This window comes from Rutidosis leptorrhynchoides, chromosome 2 (assembly GCF_046630445.1).
Source record: "Rutidosis leptorrhynchoides isolate AG116_Rl617_1_P2 chromosome 2, CSIRO_AGI_Rlap_v1, whole genome shotgun sequence".
NCBI lineage: Eukaryota > Viridiplantae > Streptophyta > Magnoliopsida > Asterales > Asteraceae > Rutidosis > Rutidosis leptorrhynchoides.
Genome location: NC_092334.1, coordinates 409,277,425 through 409,298,912, shown reverse-complemented (window position 1 = coordinate 409,298,912; position 21,488 = coordinate 409,277,425). Strand labels below are relative to the sequence as shown.

The 21,488-nt window shown below is 33.5% G+C and overlaps 1 protein-coding gene across 3 annotated transcripts; it reads left to right on the top strand.

Moving 5' to 3' along the window:
• The first annotated feature begins 4,741 nt into the window (after window positions 1–4,741).
• LOC139892282 (probable E3 ubiquitin-protein ligase RHG1A) lies at window positions 4,742–11,697 on the top strand. Of its 3 annotated transcripts, none has more exons than XM_071875332.1 (6): window positions 4,742–4,937; window positions 5,880–7,172; window positions 7,314–7,364; window positions 7,451–7,549; window positions 11,099–11,236; window positions 11,323–11,697. In XM_071875332.1, the coding sequence occupies exons 2-6, from the start codon at window positions 5,916–5,918 to the stop codon at window positions 11,458–11,460; spliced, it is 1,683 nt and encodes a 560-aa protein (XP_071731433.1). In that variant the 5' UTR covers window positions 4,742–4,937; window positions 5,880–5,915; the 3' UTR covers window positions 11,461–11,697. The 3 variants fall into 3 exon arrangements, with proteins under 3 accessions (XP_071731433.1, XP_071731432.1, XP_071731431.1); XM_071875331.1 differs by having other exon boundaries at window positions 5,811–7,172; XM_071875330.1 differs by having other exon boundaries at window positions 5,800–7,172.
• The last annotated feature ends 9,791 nt before the right edge of the window (window positions 11,698–21,488 follow it).

Genomic DNA, 21,488 nt, shown 5'->3' with positions numbered 1-21,488 from the left:
TAATTACGCTTAGTAATTTACTAGAGCACAATAGTTAGTCTTGTTGGACTTTCTACCTTGTTGGACTTTAGCTCACCCTACACTAGCTAGTGGATTATTTAATTAGCCCAATTTTAATAAGTTAGTGACCCAATAATATGTAAGACAAATACCCTGTTGGAAAACTGCTTCGGAAGTACTTTCCTAGAAGGCATCCCTCACATATTTAATCCGGATGATTAATTGGAGGCAAACCCTTCACCATTCCTTTACTTGATAATAATTTTAAGCCTCCAAAATTTAAGTTCCCGTATCTCATGTGCCAAAGCCAAGAATTATCTTTAAAACATGCTTTTAAACATCTTGGAATGTCATGTTGAATATTTAGCATGAATATCCTATTCGTTGACATTGGCACCTTAGCAATCAAACCTCCTTTTTGGTCTCTTAAAGAAAGGGTACGATTTATCATGTGAATATCATAGCCTTTCTCTAAGAGTTGTCCAATACTCAGTATATTCATCTTCATATTGGGCACATAATACACGTTAGAGATAAATTGATGCCTTCTATTTTTCAAGCGGATGAGGATCTTACCTTTGCCTTTAACCGAGACTTTTGAGGAATCTCTAAAGGTGATATTTCCATTTATTACCTCGTCTAACTCCACAAACATGCTTTTGTCACCACATATGGTTGCTTGCACCCATGTCAAGATACCACAAATTCGATTCTCCGTTATCTTCACCTTTACATGCTAGTAACAAAGTGTTTTTCACGGCTTCGGTATCTTCTTGCACTAAATTTGCTCTTTCTTGCACGTAATTGTTTGACTTCTCGCATTTCGAAGCATAGTGGCCAAATTTATGACAATTATAGCATTTGGTTTGAGAATTGTCATACCTTGGCCTTCTACTTGTGTAGCCTCTCCCGCGACCTCTTGTCGGGTGAAAATTTTGACTTCTTTCTTTATTTCTGTAAGAACTATAACCTCCACGTTTGATATATCCTTGTCCTCGGCCTCGGCCACGTACTTGACCACGACCTCGTTGACTCGTTTGATGAGTCTTTTCACTGTTCTCTTCCTTGAAAGAGAGTTTTGCTTGTAAAACTTGCTCCAAAGGCTCCTTATTTTTCTTATTGAACCTCTCTTCATGGGCTTGTAGTGAGCCCATGAGTTCAGCGATAGTCATTGATTCTAGATCTTTAGATTCTTTGATGGCTATGACTATATAGTCGAATTTTGAATCTAATGATCTAAGAATCTTCTCAATGACTCTTACATCACTTAGAGTTTCACCATTCCTCTTTAATTGATTGATAACCGCCAAGACTCTTGTAAAATAATCAGAAATTGATTATGAGTCTTTCTTATTTAAGGATTCAAACTCACCTCGTAGTGTTTGTAGTCGAACCTTTTTCACCTTTTCAACTCCCTTGTGAGAATTCTCCAAGATCTCCCATGCTTTCTTGGCGGTGGTTGCACTTGCAATTTTCTCAAAAGCTCCATCATCTACACTTTGTTGGATGATGGAAAGAGCCTTTTGATCGTTCATCTTCATTAATTTTTTCTCCTTACTGAGAGGACCTTTTTCTGCAGGTTCCTCTTAGCCTTTCTCCACAATCTCCCATAAGTCTTGTCCACCTAGGAAGGTCTTCATTTGGATGCTCCATCGATCATAATTATTAGGGATGGCATCGGGCCGGGTTTGGGCCGGGTTTGAGTAATCCCGGACCCGGACCCGATAAAAGAAAACTAGTCCCAAACCCAGACCAAATACCCGACGGGTAAACGGGTTTACTAACTAGCGGGTAAACGGGTTTACCCGCGGGTAAACGGGTACCCGTTTACTTTTTTTTTTAGCAAATAAATATATTACCAAAAGCATATACAATCTATAACTCTGTAAATTATATGCTTTATTTATATGTATATATTTGTACAGTATATATTATTTACTATTTCCAATTATTATCACTATCAATTTTTAAATATTTTTATAAATCAGATTCTTGATTTGAATGCATATGAAAATGTGAAGTTGATAGATGATAAATAAATATATAAATTCATATTGACCTTGTAATCAACATATTTTTTAATTTAATTTTTGTTATTATTCATTTTTAATTATTATTGTTATTATTATGCGCGTATACGGGCCGGGTAGACGGGTCTTTATTAAAACCCAGACCCGAACCCGAACCCGAATATTTTTTGAAAATCAATCCCATACCCGGCTCGAGACCCGTAGACCCGGACCAGACCCGACCCAATTATGTCGGGTTTCGGTTTTCCCCGTCGGGTTCGGGTTTTTTTGCCATCCCTAATAATTATCCTTTGTGAGGTGAGGAAATGTGATGACATTGTTGGCCATCATCTTGTCGAACCAAGCTCTGATACCAATTTGTTGGAAATAGGAGGTTATGTATATTATTTGTGGAAGAGAGAATTGATAATTTAGAAGTTTGATTGATCTTGAAAACTTTGTTTTATTGCTTATTGCTTTTCTTGATTACAAATGAGGAGTGAAACCCTCTATTTATAGTACACAATGGAACACTCTAGAACACTTCATCAACTAATATCTAGATATTTCCTAAGTATTTTCTAGACTTAGATATTTTTACATGATTATTCTACACACATTGACTATTACACATTACATGAAGTTTCTAGATATTGGACTACAATCTTGATCCATATACTTGTATACTTGCAAGGCCATATCCAAAACAAATAGCCTAAATCAAGTTTAGTTTCCAACAAAACTTAAGTTCGTTAATATAAATCATTATGATAACAAAAAGAATTCACAAATTACTTGTTAGAAGAATAAGGTATAATAAAATTTTGCAAGGTTGGAAAGCAGATTACCGCAAAATATTTTGGATACCAGATATCATCTCCAGTTCTCCACCTGGCATCCACATGTATTAAGGTGGGCCCTAGTAATTTGTTAAGACACTAGCAATCCAATACATGTCCAACAGATACCATCTCCCGCTACTGCTAGTGTCTTGCTTATCTGGTTAAAATCAATATAACTTTTTTTATAAATTCATGACAATATTTATTAGCAAGTAGGATGAGTTTACATTCGTGCCGATACACAAATCGATAAGAAATTCTAACATGAGAGAGCTTTGATTGTATTTAAAGATTTAATTCAATTGTTTTTATGATTTTATAAAATTAGGGTTTATAATTTTGGGATGATGTTGATGAAGATGAAGGTAAGATGATTAAGTTGAGATATAAATGAAGTGGAGGAGATGATAAATGAAAGATTAAAAAGATGAAAATACCCTCAAGGCTTTGCACATGTTTTGAGTTAACGAAAAAATATTAACTATCGTTAGTATCAAGGTCATTCGTAAAATAATACAATAGTTCAGGGTCAACGAAGTCAAAAAAAATAGTTTAAGGTCACTTACGCTATTTATAACAAAATTAAAGGACCAACGACGAGATTTTATCGACAAAATTTTGCCGTTGGTCTTTCAACTTTGTACCAAAAGTTGTAGGTGACCTTAAACTTATTTTTTGCCTTCGTTGACCTCCAACTATCAACAAATCTCACGAATGACTTTGGAGATAATGAAAGTTAACTTTTGACTGTTAAGTAAATCATGTGCACAACATGTGAGGGTATTTTAGTCAATTTACTTTGAGCCTCTACATTTACGTGCAGTCTGCATATACGTATTGTGTTTCCCTAAATATGCGGTCCCAATTTTATGTCAAAGTTCATTACATTTTTGCGGTGTTTCGTCTCCTATTGCAGACCAACAATCTAACCTCAAAATTGTTACAATTCAAATGATCAACTCAACTTACAAATCACTAATTTATAGTGATTAGCCTAATTAATTAAAAATCTTAATCTTCACTAAGATATCTAAAAGCATTGAAGACCAAATTCTTATGAAACTGAATCATACTCAGATAAGAAACCTTGATTGTTTCCAGTCAATAGTGAGGAAAGCCCTAGGCTTTTTGCAATCAAAGTCAAAAATCAAGAAGATGAAAGCTATGAGATAGTAAAAACGAACAAACTAAACCCTTAGAAAAAAAGGAAATCAAATTAGGACTTTAATTAAAAAGTAAATGAGATCGAGATTCGAGTCCTTCAGTTTACTTCCGTAGACAGAATACAATACTTGTGGGATCTATCTCACAATTGATTATTAAATTTAACAATACACTGAATTTGATTAATTGATTCTGTTGAGCTCAAGGTGCGATATAGATAGATAAATATTCATGATTACGGAGTATTAATTTAAACTTTATTTGGGGATATAAGGGTTCTCAATATTACGCTAAATTATACTGATATTTAGCCATGTCTGTTTCAAAAGAAATGTGTCGGTTTTTTAGGGAAACACAAAACGTATATGCAGACTGCACGCAAATGTAGAGGCTCAAAGCAAACAGTAAATGACTAAAATACTCTCACGTGATGTGCACGTGACTACACTTAACGGACAAAAGTTAACTTTCGTTATCTCTAAGGTCATTCGTGAGATATGTTGATAGTTGGAGGTCAATGAAATTAAAATATAAGTTTAAGGTCACCTAGAACGTTTAGTATAAAGTTGAGTGACCAAAGGCAAAATTGTCTTTTTAATAAATTAACTTCACCCAACAAAACACACATAATTTCGTCTTTGATTTCTCCCATTTTCCAAAACCTCTTTTTCTTCTTTCCTTTCTGCCTTCTCATTTCTTAAAAACACTTTCTTGCTTCCAGATTTTGATTCTTTCTGCCTTCTCATTTCCTAACCTAATTATTCATTTATTTCATTCTTTGCTTGTTTCTCTCTCTTTCACATATATCTCGATATATAATTTGATAAAGGTTGAAGTCTTTTTTGTCATATAAACCTTTTCAAGATCTTTGTATTTTTGTATTGGGTTAGATCCACCGTCTACAATTTTGGGTATTATTCAGGTATGCTTCTTGATACACCTTCAATCGATGATTGTTTACAATACCCAAGTTATAATTATGTCTATTTTTCATCCACTTTCCTAAAAAGTTCACATTTTTGAGGAAATTTTGTTTTTTTGTTAGTATTTTTGTTTAGACGGTAGGTTTGACCATTGAGATTTATATTTTTATATAAAAAATTGTATTTTTTTGTAAGTATCTGTATGTGGTTTTTAAATTGATGTCTTCTTGTTTTAATCTTTAAATATTGTGTGTATAAAATATTGATATGTAACTTTCTCTTGCTTGTTTAACTGTTTCAATCGTTTACTTTTTACCATATTGTTAGTAACAAAATGTATCTAAAACAATGCTTGATTGTAGATTATGTTTAGATCCATTGTTGTTCGTGCATGTTGAGTTTTAGCTAATGTTGGTGAAATTGATTATAAGATTAATGGGTGGATGGTGTTTGTTTGGTTTGAAAGGTTTTGTGGGGCTGTTTGCTTGAGTTATAGATAGTGATTTTTATGGTGTACACCTGTTTATCAAGTTGTTGCTTGAAGTTTTGATATGTATCCACCTAATTAAGGTTACAAGATTGACTTTGGTACTTAATTAATTACACATGGTTTGGTGCTTGACCACTTGGGTTAATTAATTGACTAGCTTGTTTACACTGCAAATTGTGAAATCCTATGAGTTAATTTACTTTATTTTTTATAAAAAGTACTTTCTTGCAAGCATAACTTTGAAAATCACTTGTTTAAGTTCACGAGTCATTGTCACATGCTAATTAAAAAAGTTATCTTTCATAGATTAAAGAAACAATTGATTGGTTTTATTCGGGTTTTTATGTTTTTTATTTTTTGAAAAATTTCAGGTTTTTTGTAGAGTTTGTATCAAACGATTCTTTTCGAGTGTCATCTTTGTAAACCGTTACGAATTCCAATGCAAGGGCAGAACGCTGCTATTGGTTCGTTAACAGAACCCGTAGCCATGGAACATGGCTCAAATTCAAGTGTTGTAGATCAACCAAATTGCTGGACTAATACATTTCAAGATAGCCAAAATGTAAGCTTGTGGACTATGGGTGAATCGAGTTCAAGTTCCGTACCAACCCAATCGACAACGCAACACGGGTGGTCAAGTTTAATGAAACCTTGTCCCGACCCACACAAAGTTGAACCACTTCCAAGTTCGTTTTCATCGGGTGATGTTCATATGAACATTACCCATAATGCGCCTCATAATGCTACTGTAAATTCATCGACATCGACTTTTATTGGCATCAAACCCTCAAATTATGCTTCTAGTTCTTCTGCCCCGTTTGAAATGGCGAACCGACAGTTACCATGTAAAAGAAAAGCAGTTGAATTAGATATTGGTCAATCATCTTCCGGGTCAAATATTTTTCAAACACCTGATAATTCGACGCATTACGATCGGACTTACCCGGGATTTGGATCGGGTGTTGGAGAAGTTTCATCTAACAATAATGCTGAAAATACTCATAGAAATGTTCGGATAAGAATTAATAATCCTCGCCAACAAGAATCATTGCCAGCTAATAATGTTGTTAATAACGGGCAAATAAATTTTTCGTCTTCACATCCTTCTTTGGAACATAACCCTGTAATCATGCAAACACCATCAGTTGGGAACTTATCGACCCATGTGGGTCAACCCGTATTGCGGGTCCCAGTGTTGAGAAGAAATTTGCAAACTTCTAGAACAAGAGCTAGTCACTCGTCGAATATAGGTAGTGGTTCAGTAGATAACTCGAGACCAATGGCGACTAATTTTTCGGATCATCCACTATTTATGCAGCAGCCACACGAGATAAGAAACACGTCTACTGCAATAAACTGGAGCTTGAACAACAATAGTGTGGTCCCCACTTCGAACACGGTGGCTGCCGCTCCTTCATCTACACAGCCTAACGTGGGGCCACTTCATGGTTCCACACGTTATCCTTCACGAAGACTCTCTGAAATTCGTCGTCGGTCTTCGGCCTCATCAAGTGGGTCTAGTGCTGGTGTTGTTGGTGGAGGGCAAAACGGTAATCTTTTCCATGGAATTCCCCCACCTGTGCATTCTTTACATGAAGCAGGAAACGTGCCACACGTATTTAGTCTTCATCGACATAATTTAGTTCACCCGAGATCCTCAGATAGACAACTTAGAGCTTCGTATGGATTCCCGCTTTCAGCACGCGTTGCGGGAAGTGAAGGAAGAGGAAGGTTGATGTCAGAGGTTAGTTATATGATCAAGATTTTCTGTTTATAGCTCTCTCTTTTTTTTTTTTAATTAATAATGTTTTTTTTTTTTGTGTGTGTATATATTATATATATGTTTTGGCTGTGCTTAGACTTTTATGTTCTTTGGTTTATACAGATTCGTAATGTTTTGGATCGTCTACGGAGGGGGGAGGGGTTGCGAATCGAGGTTAGATTTGAAGCATATATGAGTGTGTATCGTACTCGGTTTCTTTTGTGCTTACTGATATGATTTTATGGCATATTATGTGGCAGGATGTTATGCTTTTAGATCAATCATTCTTGTATGGAATGGTTGATATTCATGATCGGCACAGGGATATGCGGCTGGATATCGATAACATGTCTTATGAGGTGAACAAAAACTTATATAATAATAATTTGAGAAATATTATTTAAGTCTAAAGTTGGCCCATAGTTGCAAACGGCGGATTAGTGACAGCGTCCCAATTCGAAGAAAAATGTTTAATAAGTCAAAAGTCGGGTCAAAGTTGACTTTTTGTCTGGCCTTGTTGTAGTGCAAATGAAAATCCCAAGCCCTTTAAAAGTATCTAGGAAGAACACCGACTTACATAGTATCCATTAAATATAAATCAACAAGTACACTATAATTATAGACAAGGTTGCAAAACTCGCTACTTGGGGAATACTCGGTTGGGACTTTGGAGGGAGTACTAGGAATTTCGGGGATTAATCGGATTCTACTTTTTAATAAAGAAATATTCAAATGAAACCAACTTTTAAGTTGAGATCCAAGGAACCAATTAGAGTGCGACACGTGGCGCAATAATCACATGTGATTGAATTTTTATTTTTTTTAGTAAAATGATGAATTTCAGTAAATTTGTGCTAAAACCTATAAACATTAAGTTTTTGATCAAACTTGATCAACTCACCGAATTAAAGTCTGAAATTTTGAAGATATGATCACGAAATGCTAACAAACTTGATCAAATCACCGAATTAAAGTCTGCTTCCGGTTGAATTTTTTTTTTTTAAAAAATTTGATTTTTTTTTTTCAATCACATGTGATTGGATTTGATATGCAGAATCACATGTAATTGTGTTTTACAATCACATGTGATTGGGTTTGACAATCACATGTGATTGGATTTGACATGCTAAATTAGAAAAAAAAAAAAAAAAAATTTAAAAATTTTTTTCAAATTTTTTAATTTTTTTTTTAAAAAAAATTTTTGATTTTTTTTTCAATCACATGTGATTATCGCGCCACATGTCGCACTCTGATTGGTCGGTTGAATTTCAAGCAAATTATTGGATTCAAGGATTACAACTCATACATATTAATAATAAATTTATGTGTAAATATCAGTGTTGCAAAAGTCAGCCGACTTGGCCGACGCGTCGTTTTTTAGGCATGGCCGATGCGTCGTTGCTAAAAAGTCGGTCAAAGGTAAAAAGTAGGAAAAAGTCATTCAAATTCGGTCAAAGTAAGTCAAAGTCGGTCAATTTTTTTTTATTTTTATAAATATTGTATATAATTATTAATTGTTCATGTTTATTGTAAATAAAGTTTATATTTTAAGATTCGATATATATAATATTATTTATAAATATATATTTAAGAAAACTATTTTAAAAAGTCAACGTTAATCAACGCCCGTTGCGTCCCCGTTGCGTCCGACGCATCGTTTTTTAGGCATGGCCGATGCGTCCCCGACTCGCGTCTTTTACAACCTTGGTAAATATAGAAGAAAACCATAAACATAAACTTTATCATAATTGTCTAAACACATCAACATAATCGTTGATTTGTTCAAAAACTCTTAAATTTTAGTTTAAACACATGTTAAAATGTTAGAGCAATTTTGACTTTGACCAACAAAACCAATTTTAACCCATTAATTGACGTTGACCCATTAATTAAACCGATTTTTAGAAAATCGGATTGGTATGGTCTTCTTAAAAAGGAGTAATCGAAGATCAATCGGGAGTAACATTATAAAAAACTATATATTTTTTAAACTAACACCACATCATCTTATTTGTAAATCATTTACTTTTAATATATTAATGTTTGAAATCTTTATATTTTGAAGTTAATGTTGGTCAACGCCTGTCTCAACCGACTCAACCTTTCAAGCTCTTGAGTCTTGACCAACTCATTTCCGTCTAGTGTCTTTTTCAACCTTGAGTTGGCCTATAAAGTTGTTTAAATAGTAGTAACTAGATGAGTGCCCCACACTTCGCTGCGGGTTTTGAACGACATTAAGTTAAAACATTTTAAGTATTTATAAAGGACATTATGTTAAGAGTATGTATTACAATAGTGTACAGTAATCATAAGTGTAGATAAGCTAGATACAAACAAATGGTAAACTATTGGTAGCAAACTGACTTGTTTCCCTTCATATTTTGTACGTCCACACCCTTCATATCGTGTACGTCCACATGTTTCCTTATTAACCCGTGCAGCATCTACTTGGGGCTGCGTTAGTTGACGCATAAGCTGTAAACTGGGGAAGTGAAATAGGCTGCGATCCCAGCAGCACATAGGCACAGATGTGCTGCGACCTGAGCAACACGGAGGCCGTTGTGAGTAAATTTTGAAAATGTGACATCCCAATCGTATAACCTACTTATTAATCTGTGAATGCCTCTCAAATAATAATACTATAATAAAATATATATGAACATACAATATATGTACTGCATATAATGCAACTAACGTGTATTATGTAAACATAGAAATAAACAAAGTCATGTAAATAAAAATCAGGGTTATGCTCGTTGGTGTAAAAATTTTCTAGAATTGAGGTTGACACCAAAATTTAGTAAATGACACATGAGATAGGTAACAGGCAAATGATATGACCTTTTTCACATTGTATATCCCAAATGTGTTCATTTCAACCCAATTTCAACATAATACAATTAAAACTTCCATTCAACAATACTACTGATAGCATATATATTTCCCATTCAAAAGATTAGTAACATGATCAAACTGTTAGTTCTTTACTATTAAATGCTTAAAATTATAACCCTAAAATCTATTGATCCATAAAACTCAGACCTATACATAACCACATACAATTAGTGCATACACATAATGCCCTAAGTACATATCAAACAATTAATTAACAACTCCAAATGTAGACATAACACAATCTATAAAATACCAAAAAATTGGGGTGTAGAGATGAACAAAGACTCTGTGGGCAGAACAAAAAAAATCGTGACTTTCAAATTAGGCATTTTATCAAACACTTTATGGGCATAAACCTAAACCAAAATTGGAAAAGAAAAAAAAACAAACAAAAGAGAGAGCTGAACAAACACGCAACAAAAAAAATCGTTGGATTTTTTTAATTCATAAAAGCCGCAACAATCAAACAATTAGAACCCTACATCATCTTTTCGCTATGTTTAAAGCAAATAATTATGAAAACGAAACCCTAAAATCCATCAAGTAGCGAATAGAAATTTACCGTCGTCAGAAACTGGCATGAACCCACAACCACCATCGCAACAGCGAGAATCAAGCACAACAACCGTCGATGAGCAGGAAATCGGCCGGAAGCTAGCGCGAAAACCATCTGGTAGATGGAACCATACCCGCCGACAAAGAGACGGGCAAAAACAATGGAAGGGGGTGAGGGAAAACCCTAGCATGTATAAGTATGAGTCTGGAGAAGGATAAGAAAATGTCCAGAATACCCTCTAAAAATTATGTGAAAGGACTAGTCAATCCAATGGGAACAGTAACTCAACAGTAGGCACTCTCTCTATTAGTATATTTAGGATAATTCCTTAAGTGGTTGACATGTTTAATCAGGCCAAATTTGGGGTCTAAATATCATTTCTCTTATAATTTGGCATCATTGGCTTGTTTTGGGTAACTTGGTCTTGAATTATAACATGTATGTAATGCGTTTTCAGGAACTATTGGCGTTAGAAGAGCGAATTGGAAATGTGAATACTGGACTAACCGAAGAAAACATTTTGAGTTGTTTAAAGCAGAAAGCATATGTTGCCGTGTCTGGTCAGTCAGACACGGAACCTTGCTGCGTATGTCAGGTACTCATTCCTCTTGGTTCTATTTTACTAATAATACAAAGCTATGCTGTTACAAATAACTGAACATAGATTTGATGATTTATCAGGAAGAATACAAAAATGGTGATGATCTTGGATCGTTGAAATGTGGACATGATTTTCACACAAACTGCATCAAACAATGGTTGCTTCAGAAGAACTCGTGCCCAGTTTGCAAATCTTCGGCGTTTGAAACTAATAAGTGAAGGTTTTTGTTGATGATGACAATTACTATTACTTCATCATTGAATCAAGTCAAGAAGAATGAACACAAAGTTTGGTGGAATTGGTAATATTTTTGAGACAAGTAGTAGTATTATTTGGTTATTGAACCACCAAAGAATTTATTTAAAGATTATTATCTTCCATTTTGGTTTCCTTCTTTGAATGAGAAGGATATGATTTTAAATCAAAGACAACTTATCCAATTTTCCCATTAATTTATGACTACTTTGTTATCAAAACTTTCATTGTTTTACATATTATGACTTCCTTTATTATTAATGATGGTTATAGTTATAGTTATAGTTATAAAATAAGATGTAAACTTGGAAAAAATTGAACATGTCGCAAGTCTTTTATCCTTGTAAAATTATAAAATGTATTTCAATTTAAATTTAAAATGTCAAAAATAAAAAGTAAAAAATAAGGGTAAAAATTTTAAAACAAATAATTGGTACCTTGGCTTTTATTATCCCGTATTATTATTACTACCTTGCCTTTTAGAAGTAGTGTTAATGTTTTAATTTCGATATTAAAAAAAAAGAAGGAAAAAAGTCAAATTACAATATTGAGGCCGGCCATTTTGATCATCAATTAGATGTTTAGATTTTTACGTCATTTAGAAGGATCGTTAATGTTAATTTACTTCTCAATTTCAGGTAGAATGATCAGGTTAAACTTTATTCGTTTACTTTTACTTTATTGAATTTGCAAGGAAAACTCAAAAATTACCACAAAGAGAGTTAATCAATAATATGCTTTCAAATCCGTTCTCATGTTCGAACAAAATGAACATCTTGAAATAGTTAGGGGAGATAATCTGTCACATACTCACTTTTAATCAATTTATAATCTAGACATAGTCACACCTTTTATTGTGAAGTTTCTATACTACCCTTTTAACTAAATAAGGGAATACATAATTGAAGTTTTTAATAAGAGTAGTGATATTTTCAATTCTTTTTAGACTTTTTTCTCCGTTGGTCCTTCAATTATACACGAAATTGCAATCCGAGTCCCTCAGGGTTTTTTTTGGATTTTCGAGTCCTTAAAATTGTAAAATTTTGCAATCCGAGTCCCTCCGTCTAACTTCCGTCTAAATTGGCCGTTAACCTTTGACATGTGCCATGCATGTGAGGGTAAAATCGTCTTTTACTCTTTTCTTTGACTTTTTTTTTGCTTCGTTGGTCCTTCGTTTATACATAAAATTGCAAACTGAGTCCCTCAACTTTTAATTCGAATTTTTATCTTTTTTTTAATCTTTAATTTTACTTTTTATCTTTTGTAAAAATTATTTTTACTATTTTAAAAGGTTTACAACAATTTATATAGATTTTTTATTATATATATACTAGCCGATTCAATAATAAATACATAATAATTATTTAATTGATCAAATAAATTAATAAAAATTATGTTTTCATCAGATCTATTATATTACAAATTTTTATCAGTTAATGATAATAAAAATCGATTTTTAACTATTTATTCTTTATTTATCCTAGTTTCGGTTAATAAATAACAATAATAATTAATAAATTGGAATATAATTATATAAATTAAGTTTTGATCAGAAAAATACTTATAAACCTGCATAATTAAATCCACAACAAAATTAGCAGTACACATAAACAAAGTTAAAATCATAATCAAACCAAATGAAGATAGCAGCTGCAGTACACATAAAATCCATTTATACTCATTTATACTCCTACATCAAATACTTAAATCATAATGAAACCTGCAAAATTAAATCCACAACAAATCTGACGGAAAACTAAACGGAGATAGCAGCGGCAACGGCAACAACATCGTGGTGGTGGTGGTCCAGATCTGACCGGTCGGATTCCACCTTCTGCTGGGTCTTCTGCCATCGTCAGACTCCGCCTTCATACACCTTCTGGTAGGTCTTCCTCCAACTTCATACACCTGCCGCTACTGTTGTGTCATCGATGGTGGCGGTGAAAATAGAAACAGTGTTGGCGGTGGCGATGGTGGAAACAGAGGCGTCGACGGTGGCGAGGACTTAGTTTGATTTATTTCTTTGTTTTGATTTTGGATTTGAGTTTGATTTTATTTAAGATTTGGATTTGAGTTTGATTTTATTTAAGATTTGGGTTTGATTTTGAATTTGGTGGGTTTGATTTGCAGGCGTGATATTGATTTGATGAGGGTTTGAGTTTGGTGGATTTTAAAGATGAACTAAATCTGTAAAAAAAAAAAAATATGGGAAGGAGTCGATGGAAAATGACGATTTGGGTTTTGTTTTGGTTCAAAGAAGAAAGAAGAAGATGAGGGTAATGAGGATGACTAATAAAGTCAACTGATTAGGTAGAGATGGAAGTGAAAGAAAAAATAAAATAAAGGAAAAATACAAGTGTTTATAAACGAAGGACCAACGATGCAAAAAGTCAAAGAAAAAGTAAAAAGACGATTTTACCCTCACATGCATGGCACATGTAGAAGGTTAACGGCCAATTTAGACGGAAGTTAGACGGAGGGACTCGGATTGTAAAATTTTGCAATTTTAAGGACTCGAAAATTCAAAAAAAAACTTGAGGGACTCGGATTGCAATTTCGTATATAATTGAAGGACTAACGGAGCAAAAAAATCTTCTTTTTATATATATAGTCATTATCATGCATCCAGTACTTGTGTAATTATGTTGTACTATGCATTATAAAAGTGAATTTATCAAAATTATAAATGAATATATCAACACCCTTTTAATAAGTAAACACCCCAGTTTTAGGATGTGGACAGCGGAGATATGAGATCAAATCAGTAAGTAGATTGACCCTAAAGTGTTACTTTTCAATATATCCATTTTAACATACCCTTCATCTGGAAACGATGTTAACACTCGATTTTAAACAAATTGACTAACGCCTAAGGCAAATCCAACAAGCTTATTTTTAAGTTGATATATTTTTTCCCTTTCAGTTCCGACTCGCTTTACGAGCAACCTAATCATGAAATGATAACCTACTTTGCAAGCTGTCCGAAGTTCTGATTATCTCTTTCTCCATTTAAGCCATACATTTATATCTTTCTATATTTTCTCCATTTCCTCCTTCATTTTATAATTGTGTGAGGATCTCTTCAAAAAATAATTATGAAAGGTAAAACTGACACTTTCGCGGCCTCATATCGACCGGTTCCACGATTTGCATATCCAATGCTTAAAATGACACGGAGATGAGATTGAACCCATAACATCTACTTTACGTTGTATGTCCCCATGGCTTCAAGATTGCAAAAACTTATTAATTACTTAAAAACCCAATCGCCATCTACCATCGCCTACTGCAACCACTGCTCATAGCCACCACAGGAAAATCAGACTTCAACCAATTTCATCTATTTTTTAAATATTTCTTCAAAATTTCAAGAACGCATTAAATACTTCAAAAACTCATCAACGATCAAAGATCTGTTGGTTTATGTACAAAGGTGAAATGAGCTCCATAATTCCCATAAATTTATTATGTTGTTTATCTATATCGTTGTGTTTTCCACGGTAAAATGATAGATCGGAGAAAGAAAAAAAAAGAGGAACATAAGAGTCAAATTAGTATAAATTGATTGAGTCTTGGCTTTTAATTAAAGCTTTTGTCATGCTCTTCTAGCGTCTTGCTGTCGTTGTTATAAAAGTCTATTCAAAAAGTAACATAGGGTTATCAAATTAATTTAATTAAGGGGTAAATTAGATAGTTTATAATAAACCGTGTAGTGTAAATGGAACAAAAATTACTTCGTAGTATGTAATCATCACCTTCCAATGGTTAGGGGTTGTACATTTGAGTCGAAATAACTCATAAAAATGAAAGAGAAACTAGGAGTCGTACATTTGAGTCGAAAAACACTCATCATCTCTGGTTGATATTGATATAAACATGAAGGAAAACCAGAGGATGTACATTTGAGTCAGAAAAAATTCATCCTATGTGGCTATGTGGTTGATATTGACATTGACATGAACATGAAAGGAAATCTAAGGTGTACATTGAGTCTAAATAAATCCATCCTCTCTAGTTGATATTTGATACTGACATGAACATGAATGGAAAACCATAACGTTTATACATGGAATTATAAAAATGTGAGAAAATCACGTCTAATTAGCTTTTAGCTTTTTGTTTGCATTTACAAAATAAATATAATTATAGGATAATGCGGATTTATACTCGTAAGAGCACACGGTGTCCGGGAGTCACTTTCGCCGTCCCCCTAAACTAACGCCGGAATCGACGGTTGGTCGACATCGGGATGGCGTCGATTCCGCAGTCGGTCTTCAACTTCGAGCCAGCGACGGTGGTGAAACTAGCCGTTGCACTGTTGGAATTTCAAAAACTAGCCATTTTAAGGGCTAGTTTTCCTACTTTTTATTTTTTATTTTTTTCTTTCTTATAAATACTACACCAATTTTTAAATTTTATTTTACTCACATAACTATATCCTTTTTTTTATCACTTCCTCTCTACAATATTTAAATTATCACTTTAATATTCATTTTTTATATTTAATTACAAAATGTCGTCTTCTTCGAGTTCTTCCCACGACTCGTTCACAAACTATACATTAAACCTACTTGATGTTGATTTTTCTTCTGAATATGATGTACACTCACGTCGTTATATACGTCGTAATCATTATGAAGCACATCATCGTTCGATGGACGATTATTTTGACGAAGGTTGCAAATATTCGGATGATAATTTCAAACGACGATTTCGAATGTGGCGACATAATTTACTTAAATTATGAATGATACTCTAAGCTACTCTGTAAATCCATTGCCTTATTATTTTAGATGGTTTCATCGAAGACAAGATTCACGTGGTAAGTGGAGTATTAGTACGCATTTAAAGATCACAGCCGCACTACGTCAGCTAGCATACGGTTATACGCCGGATGCTTTAGAGTATTTGCAAATGTCTAAACGAGTTGGCCAGGAATCTCTACATCTTTTGTATGTGTATCATTGATTTATACGCGAATGTCTACTTAAGAGAGCCTACTTTGCACGACATTCAACGTTTGTATGAAGGTCATGAAAGGATTCATGGTTTTTCGGGCATGATGGGTAGTATAGATTGTATGCACTAGGCTTGGGCAAAATGTCCAGTTGCGTGGAGAGGCCACTATATGCGAGGCGATCATAGTCACCCAACTATTATGCTTGAAGCTACCGCCCCGTATGATAATTGAATTTGGCATGCGTATTGTAAATAACTAGAGGGGGAAGGTGAATAGTTACTTAATATGATTTTTAAAACTTTTTCGATGATCAACAAGATTTGAACAATCAGTGATCAACTTAATCAACTCAAACCAATGTGTGCAGTGTTTATGTTTTTAGTAATGCGGATTGTAAAATAAAGAATATAAACACAAGGACTTATAGTGGTTCGGGTGGATGTTAACTAATCCACCTTAATCCACTCCCCGATTCACTAATCGAGAGTCTTGCTTCACTAAGCCTCTTTCTCCAAATTCGGTGGAGATCCAATTTACATGCATTGAAATCCTTTGTAGACAACAAACCTAATCCTTCTATCCCATCGAAAGATTACCTCTAACTTAGATCAACTTGTCTTCACCTTGGACAAGTATTAATCCCTAATGGAATTAATCTACTTTCTAGTTCCATTTAAGGAAGAAGATAACTAAGCTAGCTTATGCTTCTAATTACAAAGTATAAGACTCACCCTTTATAGTGATGACAATCCTAAGACAATTCAAATGATTAATGCAACACTAAGTAAATTCACAAAGATAGTAATTTGATAGTAAGTTTAGAACCTCCTTCTACAATCTATGAGATTATAGAACTTCTCTTGCTAATCACAAACACATGTATATGAATTATGGTCTTGTGATTCTTTGATGATTTTGAGTTGAAGCACGCAACAGGGTTAAGTCTTCAAAGTTCTCCTAGGGCCTGTTTACTTTTTTTCTTATTAAGTTCTGTATGGATATAAATGACAATATGGATATAGATGACTATATGCAGTAATTAGAATATTGTTTACTTTTAGTGCTGAATAAACAACCTGAATGATGAGATTGACTATTTTACCCCTAAACCAAAACATGTATTGACACGAGAGTTTTAATTATAAGGAAAAATTAATCTTGTTACTTAATTATCGACTAAACATCGTTTGGAGAGATCTTTATTTATTTGATTTCTCTCCAAATTCACTCTTTTTGTAGGCCAATAATGATCAGATGCCACAAACCCAAAACCAGATTCTTTGTTCAACTTCAATCATTTGTTCCATCATGTAAAAGAAGAGACCCTAGTTATACTACACCTGCTTGTACATAGATCAACAAACAATATAGATTGATATGTGAGATCTGTACTCCGTCAATACATTAAATTCATTGTATTCAAAATATCACATCGATGATAAACACAAAACCTTAAAAGTTTATCATTAATACAAAACGCTAAAAGGGGGATCTATTTTTTATAAGGGTTACAATCATTATACGAAGAATCTATAATAGAGATATGAGGGAAAAAGAGAGAAATTTTAGTTGGGAGGGATGAGGGTATGTTTGGAAAATGAATGTAAAAAGATGGCTATATGCAGGAGACACACCTTTTTTGACTGACCAATAATCCCCATATGGATATGTTGGTGAGCCAAAGAGTCGTTAATAAACATCAAGTGTAGTTGACCGAATAAGTTTTCTAGGACATACAGCCCATTAAGGCTTTAATAAACAGGCCCCTAGTCTTCCTATTTATATAGAGTGATAAAAAAGTAGCCGTTGCTGCGGCTCAGCCCACGTCGACCGCATGCGGTACAGTCCAAAACACTTATCCGTTGTATAGCCGTTTGAATCAGCTTTGAACTCAAATCTTTGGACTATTTACTTCATTTAATACATGTAAAAGATACTCAACATCCTATACAAGTATTATATGCATTAAGTATTCATTTACCTTGGATGTATTGTCTTGATAGTGACTTGTCGTGTTCAAAGTGGTAAGTCTAACATTCTTGGATACAAGTCATGACAATCATTTGAGGCAATCTCAGTTTTGTCATAATCTTTTGTTTGTAATCAACACATTTGCTAAAGTCTTATTGGGTGGTCAACATGTCATTGATGACAATAACTCACTTAATCACAAAGCACAATAATATTCATCTTTAAGCTTATTTGTGAATTAATTAAGTGTGTTCATGATATCTTAACAATTGAAACAAGTAATATCAATTAAGCATGTTGTAAGACATCAAGTTAATCAAGTCTAAATCATTCTTAAACTTGTTTCTAGACTTAAGCAAATCTTATGTGTGTTAATAATTCTTCATTCTTATAAGACCACTAGATTATGACACTTTAATTGTTATCCAAGTAGCATAAGCATGTATTGAAGTAGTCCAAATACAAGTTGATGGTTTTTCAACTTGTGACATATAGCAAGATAAGGTTCATACATATATGTGATGACCCGAAAAATTTCGACTTATTTAAACCAATTCTCTATACGATTTAATATTTTTGACACGATAAGCAAAGTCTGTTAGATTGAGTCTCAAAATTTTGAACTGTTTCATATATTCAATTACCTTCGACTGCTCTCGACGATTCACGAACAATTATATATAAATCGATATATATATATATATATATATATATATATATATATATATATATATATATATATATATATATATATATATATATATATATATATATATATATATATATATATATATCAAAAGATGTACAAATTAATATATTTCTAAACGAAAATATATGTATATTTTACAATGTTATTAAATATAATATTAATTTAGATATAAAACGTCTTGATTTAAAAATACTATTAATTATATTGTAGTAAATAATAAGAAGACGATTTAAAGAATCAAATGACCAAAATATTAAAATGTATAAGTTACATTTCAAATAAGATAATTTATTAGCAAATAAGTCTAATTATTGATAAAGGTACTTATCGCGAACCGTAAAATACAAGATATTAAAGCGTACTGAAAGACGTTCAAGAAACCGGAACCGAGACATAAACCGGGCTTAAATGTACGAGACAACGGAGCTAAAATTACAAGTCAACTATGCACAAGAATATAATATAATATATATATATAATTATATAATTTATATATATATATATATATATATATATATATATATATATATATTATATAATTAATTAATTATGTCGACAAGCTAGTGAACAAAAATGTGTGAGCTGGAAATGCGCACCTTCGCGATTGCGGAGCTGTAAGGCACAAAAACTCCACGATCGCGGAGCTGTAAAAATCATAAAATGCCTATAAAAGGCACGAGCCTTCTGCCGAATTCAACACATCTTTTTCTGAATCCATTCTCAATCTATCTCAATATATTTATATTTATATTTATAATTTTAATTTTAATTTAAGTTTAATAATAATAAAGTATATACGAGAGTGTTTTAATTCGGGTTTCAAACCGTTTTAAACTAAGGAAATATTGGGTATTATTCGGGGTATTGTTCGTGAATCCAAGACCAACCATACAGTCATCCACTATCTTTACGTCTACGCAATTTGCCCACAATATTGAATCTCAATATTGAACCGTGAGTTTATAGTCTCCCTTTTTAAATGCTTTAAATATTTTTGGGCTGAGAATACATGCAATTTATTTTAACGCAATGGATACAAGTACATACTTAATTCTACACTGAGTTAAACCGAAAATCCCTTAACTTTGGTAACTAGTAACTGCCAGTACATAGGATGCGGAATGGTGGGCGCGAATAATTGTATATGGATCCATAGGGCTTGACATCCCCGTCCGAGCTAGTAGCGCTAGCCTTTTAACGGACGTAATTTATTTGAGTTTATGACACGTTGGTTTGCGTGTATTAAAACGAATAGGGTAATTGTTATTATAGCGTTAAGTTTAGTTACCAGGGTGCTCTGTTACGTAGAATCTATTGATAAACTTGTGATGAAATCTTGTAGTCCATCTTTATATACTTATGACTCGAGCAAATTAAACCTATAACTCACCAACATTCATGTTGACCTTTTTAGCATGTTTTATTCTCAGGTCCTTAGACTGCTTCCGCTGTGATGTGCTTGTTGCCTGCATGGAGTCTCTCATGCTTTGTATAAAGTTTATTGCATTCTAAACAAAACTACGTTGTGTAATAAATAATTGGACTGTGATGTCAACCTGTAAATTAAAGACTTATGTATTTTGGGAGATTTGCTTATACCTAAGCACTCGCCCACATGCTTATGACTTTCTATGTTTAGAAAGTCACGTATTTTAATGAATGCAATATTTTATCAAAACGTAACATATAAAGGTCAAAACCTCACTATGGAATCAATGATTAATTTGCCGCGTCAATAGCGATTTTGCCGGGTCGTTACAGTTGGTATCAGAGCTTGAGGTCATAGGGAGCCAGAATTTGCATTAGTGTGTTTAACTGGTAATTGTTAGGATGCATTAGTGAGTCTGAACTATAACCATATTCGTTTTTACCTATTTTTGCTTATCATCTTGTCAAAAACACTATATATGATATATTTATATTCTAACGTAATTGTTGTTTCAATTATGTGATATATGACTTCTTATAATCCTATCATTTTGTACGACTCGAAATTGGACACTGAATTTATTCTCTCTACAACTAAAAAGGGTGTTCCAATACCTATTAAAGAAGAAATTGTGGTAGCCGGGGAATCTCAACTCCCGGTAACCCAGAGGAGGTCCTAGCTTCACCCAGCCCTAGTTTTCCGGAGCTACAATATCGTTTCGATGGTACCGTGATCCCTGGAATAAACGAAGGCTGTCCATTTCTAAACGAACTTGGACACTAGGTCAGATACACCGCCGACGGGCGGGTTGTGCCGATTACGCCTGGCAGATATCGGATCATGACCACCGGTCGAACATATTCTCCTACACATGACTCAGACAGTTCATCAGATGAGATCATTGAGGAGGAGGAGGAAGTAA